Source organism: Heteronotia binoei, chromosome 12 (assembly GCF_032191835.1).
Source record: "Heteronotia binoei isolate CCM8104 ecotype False Entrance Well chromosome 12, APGP_CSIRO_Hbin_v1, whole genome shotgun sequence".
Classification (NCBI taxonomy): domain Eukaryota; kingdom Metazoa; phylum Chordata; class Lepidosauria; order Squamata; family Gekkonidae; genus Heteronotia; species Heteronotia binoei.
Genome location: NC_083234.1, coordinates 80,474,968 through 80,491,187, shown reverse-complemented (window position 1 = coordinate 80,491,187; position 16,220 = coordinate 80,474,968). Strand labels below are relative to the sequence as shown.

At 40.7% G+C, this 16,220-nt stretch overlaps 1 protein-coding gene across 3 annotated transcripts in view; it reads right to left on the bottom strand.

Moving 5' to 3' along the window:
- The window catches only part of RXRA (retinoid X receptor alpha), a 288,115-nt gene that overhangs the window by 23,007 nt on the left and 248,888 nt on the right, over positions 1-16,220 (bottom strand). For all 3 annotated transcript variants that reach the window (XM_060250971.1, XM_060250972.1, XM_060250973.1), the window contains one exon: positions 15,928-16,097. In XM_060250971.1, the coding sequence (XP_060106954.1) occupies positions 15,928-16,097 (170 nt within the window). The remainder of the gene's footprint in view (positions 1-15,927; positions 16,098-16,220) is intronic.

Genomic DNA, 16,220 nt, shown 5'->3' with positions numbered 1-16,220 from the left:
TTCTTATTTCATTCAGCAAATCACAAAATCTTTGCAGAAATTTGTGCCTACTTAGCCACCTTTCATCTGTGTGCAAAATGATTTCTGCTGCTCCTTCATCAAGAGTAAGATTGAAAAGCCGACTTTGAAATGATCTTCCACGAACTGAATTTACAATTTTGAAAGTGATATCCATGACAGTCTTTGTATTGAGTCTCTTGCTTGCCAAAACTTGCTGGTGAATGATGCAGGGGTAAGAAAGGAAATCTGCAAAGTCATCATGCTGTCTACAGAGGCCTATGAAACTGTTAACCTCACCTGTCATTGCTCTTGTTCCGCCAGTAGTGATGGAAACAAGTTTATGCAATGGAAGATTACACTTTGTCACAAAATAATGGAAAAATTTGAATATTTCCTGACGAGTAGTTCTCCCTTTTAAAGAAATCATTCCAAGTAGTTTTTCTTTAACACTGAAGTCTTCAAAAACCATCCGGATAAAGACTAGTAACTGGGCTATGCCTCTTATGTTTGTAGATTCATCCAGTTGGAGTGAGAAAGCAACACAAACTGAAACATCCTCCAACAATTGTTCAGTTGTGTCTCCACACATCTTTTCTATTCGCCGCACGATGGTGTTTCTTGACAATTGTACGTCTTGAACAACAGCTATGATCTCTTTCTTATTCTTAAATCCTTCAAAAAGATTGTCTGCTGCTTCAAGAAACAATCTTTTACAAATTCTCCTTCACTGAAAGGTTTGTATTTCTTTGCGATCAGGTTGCTGACCTCGAAGGATGCCATGGTTGCATTGACCGAATGGGACTTTGGCTTCGCCATCAACTGTTGCTGCGCAGTCAATTTAGATTTCTTTGAGCTCCAGCTTATGAATTTCACTTTTGGGTGGAAAATCAGCATCAAATTTATTGCTATGCAGAGCCTTATAATGATGCTCCAGATTACGCTTTTTGGGCAAGGATACAGCAGCATTACAAAGTAGACAACAACACTTGTCTTTCACCATGATGAAGTAGTCCATTTCCCATTCATCATGAAAGTGATAGGTTTTGCTCTTCTTTGGAACACTCATCTTTGTTATATTGGGGTGTCTGGGGTGCTAAGTTAACACTGGCTGAATCTTGTCCAAAACTGTCACTGTCCCAAAGTATTAAAGATCAACAGGAACTGAAGACCTCTGGATGATGCCAAAACCACACATGCAGTTCTAAAAGTAAAAATAAGAATTCATCGTACTGGCACCAATAATCAAATACCACCACACCAAACAATCATCAAAAAACCCCAAACACCTGTCCAGCAAACCATGAGACCAAGTGGGGCTGGTGATCTACCTCTGTCCCCTCTGCGATCTACTGGTAGATCGCGATCTACCTGTTGGACATACCTGCTTTATACGCATAGATTCATGGCAAAATGTGCTCAGTAAATGGATATCCCCATTTGCAATAGTTATTAGTCCTGATAACCAGGGCTTTTTTTTGAATCAGAACTCACAGGAATAGAGTTCCTGCTACCTTCTGGAGCATTCCGACAGGCTTAAGAGAGAAAGCAGACACTTAGGGGACTGTCTCTTGAAGTGTCTGCCTTCTCCAAGCTTGCTTTCTCCAACTGTTTAGCTTGGAGAAAGTAGGCACTTAGTAAGACCCCAGGACCCAATTTTGCAAGCTTCTTCCCCCCCAGCTCCAATAGCCGCCATGTGTAGCCTTTCCAAGGCGAGGCCAGAAGCAGCTTGGGAACTGCTTCCTTTTTGGAAGGTGTGTGTGCACTTCAGTCTATAGAAGCCAGTCTGATCGGGGGGCACGGGAAGCTTGAAGAACAAAGGCTGCTCCCAGTGATGTGAGTAACTAGCCCAGTCCCTGCATTTTTTTTTTTTTTTGTATTCCTTCATAAGTCGTTTGCACAGTTAAAACAGAGAAAAAAGAGTAAGCCAGAACCTTTGGTTTCCCTGTGTTGGTCTGGATAACTTGGTTGAAACTTGGTTACATTTAACAACTCTCCTGTGTGTGTGATGTGTTTATTTTGGCTGCTTTGTGTGTCTTAATGTGTCTTTGTGTGTCTTAATTCCTTGAGCTATATAGAACTTCCTTCTATATTATTTTTCAATATTATTACTATTATTATTGTCTTCCCTTTTCAGAGTTCTTTCCACAGAACTTTGTGTCACTGCTTCTGGCCGTGGGTGACTTCTTTCGCAATTGAGCATGGTTATTATTTCCAACTTTCATACTCATTACTCTACATTTATCCCTTTTGCTTTGGGAAGGGGGGAGCTGAACAACTATTTGGATGATTTGTAGTCTGCTTGTGAATCCTCTCCTTTTTTAAAACGTTTTACTTAGATATCTCCTTCACATACCCCTTTACTTGCTGAGCTTCCTATTGATATTCAGACTTTGAAAACAGTTTCATATATTCAAATAACTGTTTTAGAAATATTAATTCCTTCAGGTTTCATTTTTTATATACATTTGTGTTTTTCAACATTATTAGTACTTTATGATTTTCTTTCCTTTTGTGCTGTCAGAAGCTCATTGATTCCAGAATCTTGAGCAGCAGAAGACACTTATTTTATTTTTAAATGCAAGTTCTAAAAGGACTGAGACCAATTCCACAATTGATAGAGTGTTCTTAGGATCCTTGCCACTGAGTCAAAGAGCCAGGTTTTCTGGAGTATTGGGAGGGGGACATGATTTTAAATGAAATATGTTTTTATACTTTTGTTTTATAATTAATTCCCCATCTTTTGAAGGTATATGAAAAACCCTTCTATGGTTCTGTATCTGTCAGCTTCCTTTATTGCTCAGAGCATGTTCAGAAATTTAAACACACACAGTCCCGAATTTCTCAGTGTTCTGTTTCCTCTGTTTAAAAAATTAGCAACATGGCAGCCTCTGGTGACTGTGTTGGAAACTGCTTTAAAGCTGAGATACTTGTGGTGTTTATCTGCTGGAGTGACTATAATGCCTTTACTCTAGAACTTCCAGCATCAATCACCAGAAACTCTATGAGGTGAGTGTGGCGGGTGATGTCAAGGGGTATGGCCTAATATGCTAATGAGTTCCTGCTGGGCTTTTTCTACAAAAAAAAAAGCCCCACTGATAACTAATAGAACATCTCTTTGTGGGGATGTGCCATTTTACATTTATGGGGATGTTCAATTTAGTTAACTATCTGGATAGCGATGTTCCATTTAGTTATCTGCCTGTGTGGGGGTGTTCCATATAGTTATCTGCCTGTGTGGGGGTGTTCCATTTAGCTATCTGCCTGTGTGGGGGTGTTCCATATAGTTATCTGCCTGTGTGGGGGTGTTCCATTTAGTTATCTGCCTGTGTGGGGGTGTTCCATATAGTTATCTGCCTGTGTGGGGGTGTTCCATTTTGTTATCTGCCTGTGTGGGGGTGTTCCATTTTGTTATCTGCCTGTGTGGGGGTGTTCCATTTTGTTATCTACTACTGAATTGTAGGTGACAACAACAAAGGAAAGCGCTGGCTGAAAACAGGATATTGGGGGGCCTTGCTCTGGAGAGTCACATTTAGATCTGACTCTTGAGTAAAATCCCACTGACAGTCGGTGAACCAGCATAGGAATCCTGACTCCCGCATCTCTTTCTAAATTTTAAGAGCACATCACTTTCAGATTACTCCAGAGCAGAGACGATCACAAGGCCTCTGGACAACTTTCTCTGTGATGTAGAAGGCGGTGGTTTGGGAACGGAAATGTGTCATAGAGGGAACTGCAAATCCCGACATCACCTCTTCTCTGCAATGCTTTCAAACGCCAGAGTTCAGACTGTCCTCCTTTGCATCTGGTCCCCTCCCTGGATGTCTCTTGCCCACCTTCCTTCTGCAAAAGGCCCTTCTGTGCCAGAGGATAAAATGGCTCCGTTCCAGAGCATGACAGACTGAAAGGACATCTCTGCCACCTGATCCCCCTGGAAAAAGTGCTGGGAGGCACCCTCTCCAGGCTCAGGCTGCAAATGCCACCCAGGCCTGCGAGACTTCTCCATGAGAATGGTCAGAATTGCAGTGAGGGTTAAGTGACACCAGAACCCCAAACCCCAAGCAAGACAGAACTCAGCACTTGCTGAGGGAGAGTTCTGCAGGCTCATGCTCCCTAACAGAACATCCTGGGGGCCTCGATTCTCTGCCTTGGCAACAGAATGCACACAGAGGAAGCAGGCAGTGGCCAGCAGGCATGTGAAGGTGCCTTATCCTGAAACAACTCTGATTTTTGGTTCAAGTTCCTTGATAATAATATGAATTCTTAGCCCCCTTCTTGAAAGGAATTGATGGTCATAATCCAAAACTAGGGGTAACGCACGTACCTCTCCTTTTGTATGCAGATAATGCTCTATTATTCTCCCTTTCAGAAACAGGGATGAAAAGGGATGTTATCTTGCTTTTTAGACTATTGTGAATTGAATAAACAGACCTTAAATTTTAATAAATTCAAAATCATGGCTTTCGGGAAAACCTGTCAAGTTAAGAGGGAACGGGACTGAACAGGTTGAAAGCTTTAGATACTAGGAGTCTGTTTCCACTATAGTGCTAGATGGGTTACCCACAAAAAAGAAGTGATAAAATCTGTGAATACTAACATACTTGCAATCACTATTATACTAAGGGAAATCACTATATTCCTGCAGCCTTTAGAGTTTTTAACCCCAACATCAGTGCTAAACTGCTTCATGGCATTCCAATCTGGATCACAGTCCTTAATAAAGCAGTAGAACAAATACAATCCAACTTTTAAAGGAAAATATTGGGGCTGCCAGCGTGTGCGCCCTATGCAGCTATACACTTAGAGCCCAATCAAAGACTCCTAGAGACAAAAGCCTGGATTATAACAATTAAATTCTGGTTATGTTTACATTTTAGGAGTAGCCCCAATAGTGTCATTGCATACATGCTATCTGAACTTTACATATACAACAACAAACCAAAAAATCAGTACATCTGTGCAGCATAATAACTTTTCAATTAACAAAGGATCAGAGATATATACATAATCTTCACATATAGCTTCCTCTCCCCCTTCACCTTTCATTACAAGCAGTTTGTTCAATAAACAACGAAGTTTTTTGTATTTCAGAGGTACTTTACAATATGCTAAATTGGAATTTTCTATATAGTCAAAGAAATAAAACCATCTTTCCAGGAACTCATTGTTGTCAAGCATCAGATCTCAAAATAACAAGTCCTTTTTGAAACAAAGTACTGGTTTATTGATAATCCATGTTGCTTGAATAGGCACGAGATTGGAAGTGATACAATGTAACTCAAGAGTACTAGCTTTAAGGGGGCACATCAAAGACACCTTAGGAATTTCTACCCTAGCATGTGAAATTCACACACTTGCTATTTTATCTACCATTGCGGTTTGCTACATCCTGGGTTCAGACTCCCAACATGAGCCTGAGAAAGTATTCCCAGCGGCCTTATCTTCAAAGTGGACATTCCTGCATTTGCTGCTAGTGAGAATGAAAGAAAGGTTACATGGCTTTGATGTGCACTACATTAAAATAACAGTCAGTAATATAGGCATGGTAAAAAGGAAACAATAAAGAGACAAGATGCTTGACAATTGTTAAATTGTGGAGTCTCTTGCTGCTTACTTTGTGCAGCTATTTTATCAGAAACTAAAACATCCCAGACTTTTAGGAGCCAACTATCTAAAGTATAATTAGAATTAGCTGAAATCTTCCAATTGGAAGCAATCAGAAGCTTGGCTGCCAAGATAAGTAACACTGCCAACTCCTTTTTTAGTTGAGTTAGCTTAAGTTCTGACCAGTCCAGTAATAAAATCACTTCTGGTTTCCTAGGTATGGAGCTATTAATGATCTTTTCAATGGTAGGTAAAACTTTAACCCAGAAGCCTTGGATGATGGGGTAGTCCCACCAACAGTGTATGAAGGAGCCTATTTGTTTACACCCTTTCCAGCAGAGTGGGTCTGTTTTAAGCTTGGAATGGAAAAGCCTTACTGGCGTCAGGTACCATCTAATCCATATTTTAAGATGCTGCAGTTTTAAATTCAGAGCCGGGGTTCTAAAACGAGGATTTGACCAAATGTTGAGCCACTGGATTATTGGAAGAGTAAAGGTTCTGGTAAAAGTCTTGGAATATTTGAGTTATCCCTTTTGAGGTATTAATGATATCTCCTTTGGCAAGAGCACAGAGTATAAATTAAGGTAGATGATTTTTGTTGCCCCATCCTGTATTTTAATAGTTTAACCGCCCTAGGTGTTTTAGTTACATATTTCTGCTTAAGAAATCTCAAATTGTTTTGGATCCCTGACGTCTCAAGAGCTTCAAGCTTCTTCCTTTCCATATTAAGTTTTTAAAGCAATTTTTTCCCTCCAAATTTCATATGCTTTACTTCCATCTCTTTAATGGAAGCTCTAAGGTCTGAGATTAATCCTTGTCTTTCTTTTTTACAGTGCGAAGAGATAGATAGTAACTTGCCTTTTAACACCGCTTTGAATGAGTCCCAAACGACATCCTGGACTACTCCACACTTAGCATTAAACTTAAAAAACTCTTGAATTTGTTTTATAATGTCTTCACAAACACCGTTGTGTTGCAGCAATAAAGGGTTAAATGACTAGTTAAAGCCTTTACTGTCTGATTGTTGGAAATTTAGTTTGCATATTACCCAAGCGTGATCTGAAATTGTTCTGTCCCCAAGGTCTGCATCTGAGATTTTGCCTATTAAGGAGTGTGAGACAAAAAGATAGTCAATTCTGGAATATATTTTGTGTACTGGCGAATAAAACGTATATGATTTTGAAGTAGGATTGAGGGAACTCCAAACATCTTGGAGATTGTATGCATTAATAAGTTTTTGGAGCATCTGTGACGAAGACCGGTCATGTTTTATCATTTTGTTTCGGTAAGTGCGGTCTACTGCTGGGTCCAAAATAAGATTTAAGTCACACCCTATAACTACTTCTCCTGTTTGAAAATCAAAGAGTTTCCTGAGAAACTCTTCTATGAATTCAATTTGGTGGGAATTGGGCGCATATATTGAGGCTATGGTGATTTGTTGGCTGTCAAGATCCCCAGAAATAAAAAGAAAACGCCCTCTTGGAGCTGCCAGTTCCTTTTTTAGAATGAAGGGGACGTTTTTCGAAATTAAAATGGCTACTCCCCTGGCCTTTGAGGAACCAGGGGCTTGGAATTGTTGGGTGAACGATTTGGATTTCAAAAGTTGAGCCTGGTTTTTTTTCTGGTGGGTTTCTTGCATGCACAGTATGTTGATCCGCTTCTTATATACCAAGTTGGCAACCCTTTGGTTTTTTTATTGGGTTACCCAGGCCACGACAATTCCATGTACCAACCTTAAGTGCCACCGACATTGATTTTCTAAGCTTGAATTCAAAAAATGAACCTTTTCCAAGATTAGTTTCTCTCTGATCCCCAAAACCTAAACACCCAACATGTGGAACCTTTTAAACTAAAAACACCCTCCTCAATGCCTGAGGATTTGTTTCCTATGATTCCCTAAAAAGGGAAAGTACAGAGGGAAGCTTACGTGCCCTCTGGCAAGAAACTAAAACCACCTCCACTACTGGGAGAATGTGCCTGAAGAAGAAAAAAAAATAAGATCATTATATCCAACCTTTCTCCTCTGTTTGAAGTTCTATATGTGGTTTGGCTAAGTTTCAGAGCTAAATGAAAATTTTAAATCAGAAATGAAATTATAAAATTTGTTTTTGGTTTGTTTTGTCCTTCCCTATTTTAGAAAGGCTATTTGTCCACTCGCTATTCTACCTTTGGGGACTACCTTTACCTTTTAGTCTTCTGGCACCTCACCTGTTCTTCAAGAATTCTCAAAAATAATGGCTATTTTTTCACTTTTTGAAATAAGCCTTTGACTCCATTTCTAGGACTAAACCAGGGGTGGCCAAACTGTGCCTCAGGAGCCACATTAAGTGGCTCCCGGAGGTCAAGGAGGGACTAAATGCAGGCTTACTTCCAAGTAAGTGTGCTTTGCATCAGGCCCTCAATCAGCCTCTGAGTGCTGACCCATAGGTAGGCAAATATTTTAGCCATTTCTGAGGAGGAGATGGAGGGGGAAATAGACAGGCTTGCAAACTCTTCTCCTTCACCACAGAAGTTGCCTGGAGATAGAGCGAAAAAAGAGAGCACAAAAGAACCTAGGGAGCCACTGGAAGGAGGGATGGTGCAGGATTAGCAGGGGCATAGTCAAGATTTTAAAAGTCAGGGGGCTTTTTAAAAAGTCATCCACTGTGGGTCTTGCCACTTCTCATAAGCTTTCTTCTGGCAAAAAAGGAAAAAAGCAGGCTGCAGCTTGGAGGGCCTCCTGGAAGACAGGGGGCAGTGCCCCCACAGGCCCTCCCTAGTGGCTACAGGCTGCTTCTTAGTTTCATAGAGCTGTTGTATTTATTTATTACTTTAGTTTTCTAATCCGCCCTCTCTGCAAACGGACTCCGGGCGGCTAACCATCAATCAAAGCACAATTTAAAATTACAATAAAATTATATCTCCAAACCAGGGGGTAGAGTATCAATGGTGACAAGATAGAAAAGGTGGCCAATTTTAAGTACCTGGGGGTTGTATGGCAAGCCTCTGGGGCAAGGAAGCACACTGTGAATACAGAGCTGATGCTGGCCAAAGATCTGTCCATGCCATAGTCAAATTCCTGCGCACCAAGGGAGAACAATACATTACATTATATTAAATTATTCCAGGCCAAATTTTATATGGGACAATGCCTGGGTTGCATCTTCCTGCTTGGCACCCTTGGAGTAAGTGCAATCAAAATTCGTAAGAACAGTCCTCACAAGGCCTCGATGTGTCTCTAATGCAAATTTGCACCTGGAGATTGGTTTGGTTAAAGTTTTGGACAGGGTATGCCTCGCCTTCATCAACCTCTGGCTAAAGCTAAACTGCATCCCACAGGGTCTAATTCCCTTGTTTCTCAATCATCTTGACTGAAGGCAGTAAGTAACAAGCTGCTGAGTCTGGGCTTTCCCCCTCATTCTGTTTTAGAGATGGGCTTGATCAGGCAAAACTAATCTTAAAGAAAACATTGTTGGACGTTGAGCAATGTTGAGAGTTCACCAACCTATCAGGCCTCACTGAGTTCTAGATACTTTGTATCTGTCTGAGATACAAGTGAATTGGAGAGCAGTTTTTCCTAGCTGTCTCAGTCAAGTACTAGATTGGATATCCAGAAGCCTGCGCTGGATTATCTGAAATATTGTTGAGGCAGATGATAAATAAAATGAGTTCAGGGAAATACCTACAGACCTAATTTTATTTTAGATTAATTTTAACCAATTAGATTCATGAAAGTCTGTCAGCATTAAAAAGGTGAAAGAGTTCAAATCAGAATTAAACAAAAGGTGAAGCCAAAATTTAATAGTCTACAGCCAAGCCCGGGTTTCTAACAGCATCTGACCAGTTTCAAGACAAACTGCAGCGTATGGAACACAATTAGGGAGACAGAAGATTTTTTGTAAAAAAAATTGTAGCCCCTCCACTGTTTGATTAATTGTCCTTGTCCAAATTGGAGCTCCATCGAGGAGTTGTGAGCTAGATTTTGCATTAAAGGCCATGGGAGCATACCTATTGCCTCTCAGATAGTAGAAACAGCCAATAGTGGCAGTGCTATTTGTAGCTAAATTAATGGCACATTTACGGTGTGTGACCCAGCTTCCATTATAATAAAAATTAATCCCCAGATACTTAAAAGATTTGACCTGCTCAACAGAATTTCCCTGAACTGTCTATGTAAATTGTTTCCAGGATTTAGCAAAAACTAAGATCTTTGTTTTCCTATAATTCAAGGTTAGTCTGTTGTTATTACAGTGAGACAAACACAGATATAAAAGGCACCTCAGGAACACAAAAGTAAAACAGGGTCATCCGCATATAAAAGAATTGGGAACACAAATTCAGGAACACAAAAGTAGAAGAGGGTCATCCGCATAATAAAAATTGGAATATGGTGTTGACCATTTTTAGGTGAGTGTCCGTCAATTTTGGACAAGGCACAGGCCAGGTCATTTAAAAACAGATTAAACAAAGAGGGGGCAAGAATGCAACCCTGTGTTACGCTTTTTCAGAATGGGATTTTTGGAGTTAGGTTTGCCTGGAGGCTGAATTTGACCTGGCAACTAGTATGAGTGGAAAGATTTTTAATTTTAAAAAGTAATCTAGTCTCCTTGGGGACTAACTTGTCCCATAAGAGATCTCTAGGGATTGAGTCAAATGTGGCTCTAAGATCTAAAAAAGCAATAAAAAGCTTGTTACCAGATTTCCAACGATATTTAGCAAATAGATGTGACAATACTATATAGTGGTCCAGCATAAATTTTCTACTGTGAAACCCTATTTATGTTAGCCTATCTGGGCCTAATATATTATGCTCGCTCATCCATCCTTCTAATTTAATTAGGTGTTTTGCATAAAGCTTGCCAACTTCTGACAGAAGGCTGATTGGTCTGCAATTGTTGGGTAAAGAAGGATCGCCCTTTTTGAAAATAGGGACAATAACAGCATTAGTCCAGTATTCTTTATCATAGTGAGCAAAACAGCTAAGGGGGGAGACCACCATTCAGGGTGGGACTTCAATAGTTTTGGGGTAACCAGAGGACATTTTTTGGTTTAAGATGTGTGTAATAATCTCCTCAGGAGCCACTGGTGGCCTCTCAGGCATCACAGCGATATTGTTCAGTAGAACTGGAGAAACTAGCACCATCTTAATTAAAAAGATTTTAAAAGTATGAAAATCAGGTTTGAGGTGGGATTGGTGGTGATGAAATTGGTTTAATCCACGAGACACCAGAAATTAAGGCCCAAAATTTCCCACAGTCCTTTGCCCTAACTACTTTGCTAGGACCAAACTGCCACTGGTCCTTAGCATACTGGAGTTTCTTGGCCTTGATTAGGTCTGTTAGCTGTTGCTTGACAATAGAATAATCCTTCAATAATGAAGACTTTTTTTGGCTCTGAAAACTATGATAAATGGAGTGAAGAGTGCACTTCAGACATATACAATCTCTATCGAACCAAGGATTATGATTGAGTTTATATTAGAGAACTGAGATGGGAGCTGGATTAAGTGAAGAAATGAAATTTGAAATTAAAATGTCATATAAGGAGATAGCTTCTGAAGGATTTGAGGTCATAAGTGAAAAACACAAGTCTTTGATTGCCTGTTAGTGGACTCTCCGTAAGATTATGTGGCCAAATAAATATGGGAAAGGACTCAGATGATAGCTAGTGAAGCTAAATCACGTTCAAGGTGTGTCTGGGGAGTGACTGAGAAAACCAGAGGGAAATGGTCATTCTCAGAACGAACATCAATATTGAAGAGCTCTATGTTAGCTTTAAAGATAAAGGGGTTAAAATATAATCCAATACACTACAACCTCCGGTGGATACAAAGGTAAATTCCCCCGAGATATCACCTTCATGGGAACCATTCAAAATAAATTTATCAAACTGCAAACAAAATTTAGAGAGGAGTGCCCCCACCTGATTAATATCTGTGTGCCCAGACTAAAAAAATATGGGAGGAAGTTGTTTGGATTGAAGTTCAATGCAGCCAAAAGATCACGATTATTTTTACCAATTCTGGAGTTAAAATCACCAAGAAGAATAATGTCTACGATAGGAAAACAATATTCTAATTGTTCAAGGTATGAAATCAAACAGTCCCAAAGAGAGCATAGGGAAAGTTTATCAGGTGCAGGAGATAAATAGACACTGACAACAATAAAAGCAAAGTTCTGAAGGCTGAAATGAAAAGCATGGGAAAGAGGGTTACAAACAGATAATTCCTGCAGTTTAAATTTAGAATGTGGAGAGAACAAGAGTTTTAAACCAGGTTGGAAATGACCCCGAGGATTACTCTTGAACCCGAGCAAGAAGAATGTTGAGAATCCTTCAAGGAAGGAAGGTTGCAGATTGTGTCCAGGTTTCTAGGAGAAAAATAATCTTGAATTGTTTTAGGAAAGAACAAAAGTCATAGTCCAGTTTCATATTAGCCCATGTTCCAGGATAATAACTTCAGGCTGGAGTTTTGTTGATTGTCAATCTCTAACAGCTGTTCCAGAGATTTATTACTATCAAAATTAATATAGCCATTGTTAATATTCAGACCACCGTTTGTTCCAGAAGGAGATTAACTAGGATTAGAAACACTGGGCTGCACAGGGCTAGCTAGTCCAAAGGCTGTATGAGGATGAACCATTGGTTGGTTCACTGAGCCAGCTGGGTTCTGAGGGGAGGAAGGAAGCGAGGTCATATTGACTGGATCTTGCGGGAGGGTTGAGTTCGGTGGCTCCTCACTCTTCTGGTTCAGCAAAAGGCATGATAATTCCTCCAGTCTGGCTGTAATTAACTGTTGATCATATATGCTATCAGCTTTTTATAAGTAGCCAGAAGGTCTTCTTCCAAGGTGAGATGTCCCACCAGATGCCCTCTCAATAGACAAGAGGTCTCATCAGGGTCTTTCCAATTGGTTAGGTTGTTCGGCTTAGATTTGTTTAATGTGCTGTAGTTAGCGGTGATGGAATTAGAGGCACTGGGAGAAGTATCAGCCAGGACAGTACAGCTGTAGAAGATGGAGGAAATAACGGGGCTACTGTGGTATTCTGGAAAACTCTTGCAGTTTTCCTTTGGTCCTGAGAAAGGCTTTCTTGCTCAATAGAAGTTGTGGAATTTTTGAACAGCCAAAATGTTTTTTTTTTTTAAATATATATTCGTCATTTATTGAGATTAGTATATATAACAAATCCATAGTAATAATAAGTATTTAACAATTAAACAAACAAAAATTACGTAGTTCACAATTATCCACTCATCCAGCACCCTGTGACCCATCACCCTTGTTGCCCATACTTATCTATCACTGCCTATTGTATGCCTAATACTTGATATAGCTCTCTGGACCACCTTGGCCCCCACAGCCTAGAGGGAACTATGTTCAAAATCACATCCCGGACCCTGTAAATTATTGACAGCCGCCAAAAATGGTGCCCAAATGTCCTCGAATTGTTGTTGTTGCATCATTCGTCGGTAGACCAGCCTTTCATCCACCGCCAATCGCAGCATGTCCTCTAACCATTGCGCTACGGTTCCTGAAAAATCCGTTCTCCACATCTGCATGATTATCCTCTTTGCCGTCATCAGTGCCCGAAATCCCCAATATCGCTGTGGGCGAGACAACACCCATGTTGACGGGAAGTAGTTTAAAAGAACTTGCATGGCTGTGAATCTGTGCTGACCTCCCAATACGCGGTTTATCCACCTGAGTATATCGCCCCAGAAATCAAGCAGCACCGGGCATGACCAAATCATGTGGCTTAGCCCCGCTTCACCTCCCTGGCATCGCCAACATGCTGGTGAAGTCAAGAGGTTAAATTTGTGTAGTCGAACAGGTGTCCAGTAAATACGGAAATGAATTTTTTGCTGAATTAATATCAAGCGTTGATCTTTAGAAACTTTTCGGATCGCCCTGTTGATTGTGAACCATTGGAATGGTAGAATATTAAGGTTCAGTTCATCTACCCATTTTACCCGTAATTCTTCAATTAGCTGTTGTTGTTGCGTCCCATATCGAAAGTATGTGTACAGGGCTTGCACTGGGTTATCTTGCTGCCATGTCCGCCTTAATACAGCTAAAAGGGATGGTGGATCAGGGGCGGCCAAGGCATCCGGACCCAGCAGCTGCGTCAGCGCCGTCTTTATTTGGTAATAATGTAGCCATTGGTTAGAATCAAGATTATACTTGTCTTGAAGCTCCTTAAATGTCCAGAATTCTTCTCTGTTTGGGTCTCGTAGATGATCAAGAGTTATTATTCCTTTTTCAATCCAACCCTTCCAGACCACTTGGCACCCTCCAATCCTCAATTCTGGGTTTCCCCAAAGAGTCATTGATCCATGTAAGAAGGCGTTAAAGCCTTGCTTGGTACCTATTAGCTGCCATAATCGCCTGGTGGCCTGAACTGTTGGAAGCAATACTTCCCCTTGGTGGTGCTTCGAACCCAAAACCTCTAGCGTAGAAAGAGGGGCCACTGTTGAAGCCTCGAGAGCCACCCAGTCTGGAGATTCCTTCCCTACATCTTGCCTCCACTTACTAACACTTGCCAACATATAGGCCCTATGGTATACACTTAAGTCTGGCATACCAAAGCCACCTTGATCAGCCAAAATGTAACAGGACCTTATGTACTAAATTGGAGTTGTTCAGCTGCTCAACTGGTATCAGTTCAACATGGTTAATTGACAAGAGAGACTTTAAATGCCTCACCACAATAGGTTTTGTATGCCAAGATGGAATATGGCCCTTACAATCACCAATTGTTAAACATATTTTGTGTGGTTGTAATGTCAAGTGCCAGGCAGGAGCTGACGTAGAGTGGTCCTAGAGTGAGATGCTGGTATTTTATTATAACTCTGGCTGTGGCCAGTTTAGAATGTAAGAAAGTTAAATTACTGTTAATATGCTCCATAGTTCTCACCGTAAGGACACAGAAATCAGCCAGAGTACAGCTACAGGCTTTAACAGGGTCATTTACATGGCAAGAGCTTGCTGCTTGGGCTGACACTCTCTTGAACCTAGGAGAATTTGAGCTGTGAGCAATGTCTCCATTGCTGCAACCCCTTCCATCATTACAGAGTTTGCCGGCATCAGCAGCAGCTGAAGCACCAATTGCAGCAGTTGAGGCTCTGGTTACCGAAGGGGAGTCAGAAAAGTTTGCCAGAGCTGAAAATTTGTTGCTGAATTGAGGTACTTGAATGGAGAAATAATCTTCGATTTTTTTTGGGGGGGGGGGGAAGAGTTCTTCCGACTCCCTTACGCTTAAGTGACCCCATTATAAGCTTGCTTCCAAGTTAAAATAGTTACTAACGTGACAGCAGACAGAGTGAAGAATAAATACTTAAAGCCTCATAGTGTTCAAAAAGAAGCAAGCAGTAAACTAGGGAGAAGAGAATTAACAAGCTTGACATCAGAGGCTGCTTCCTCTCCTAACACTTGAGACCTTGCTCTTACTCAACTTCTGGCAACAGCCCTCAAAACATTCCAAGTCAATAAGGATTATTGTACATTTTTAACCCAGCCCAGTCAGGAGAAAACAGGAAGCAGTGAGGTTTAAGTCTTTTCTTGCAGGAACCTCGGAAGATAACCACTAGACAAAAAAAAATGCTTAACAACTCCTTCTGGCAAGCCAAACAAATGTATTGAGCTTGATAAGCTGGGTAGGCAATACAATATCTGCTGTTACCAAAAGAGCAGAATAGAACTTGGCAAGCAATAAAAAATAAAACCTTAAAATCCTTAGAGCTCTGCTGTAGATGTTCGTACTGGATGCTGCCCAACCGGAAGCTTCCGGAGATGTATAGTTGCTTAGCTGCTTATCTCCCCAGCTGGAGACTCCTAGTCAACAGAGGGCATTCTCTCTTGCCAGATGGCAAGCTCTCCCCTCTGTGGTACTTGAGGATTGATACAAAAAGGTCCTTATGGTAGGCACAGGGGAATTTGAAATGACAGAACATGTTTTTCTTCACTGCCCTTTTTACTAAGAGATCTGTTCTAAGTTTATTATGTCTTTCCTTAGCAAATATCCTGGATGTTTTGAATTTGACACAGGCCAGATTGCTACTTTTAGGTGAAAACTCACAGGTTGTAGCTCTCAGCGCAAAATTTTGTGTAGCTGCTTGTAAAGTTCAACAGAAAGTTTTAGGTATTTAATAATTTTAATATTTTAATAATTTTGCATCTCTTAATTAATAAGGGTTTATCTCCTATATCTATATATACTGTGAATTATACATATTATGACATGTTGGTCTGTTTTTAATAAAGACTGATTCACCATCATTAATTTGTCTAATTGTTTTTCAAGTTATCTAAGGAGCAGCCCAAAGAAACAGTGTTGGCATTTGTTTCCTTACCGAGTTTGGAGTCAGGCCCATGTTTGCTTCGATGTATGTCTCTGTCTTTGGCTCCACTGCCAGCTCGGCTTCTAAAATCTTCTCCACAGGCATGTCCTCATTTGCATTGCTCGTTGACTCAACCTCATTCTCATTGCGGTCTTTCCCTCGCTGCCTCTCTTCCTGCACCGCTGGAATGCAAACAGAGAGAAAAAATAAGTCTGTAGCTCTGAATGGAGTCTTTTGAAGAGGGGTTTGGGAACCCTTCAGGTTTTCTGGTCTTAAGACTGGAAGTTCTAGTGAACAGCACCAAT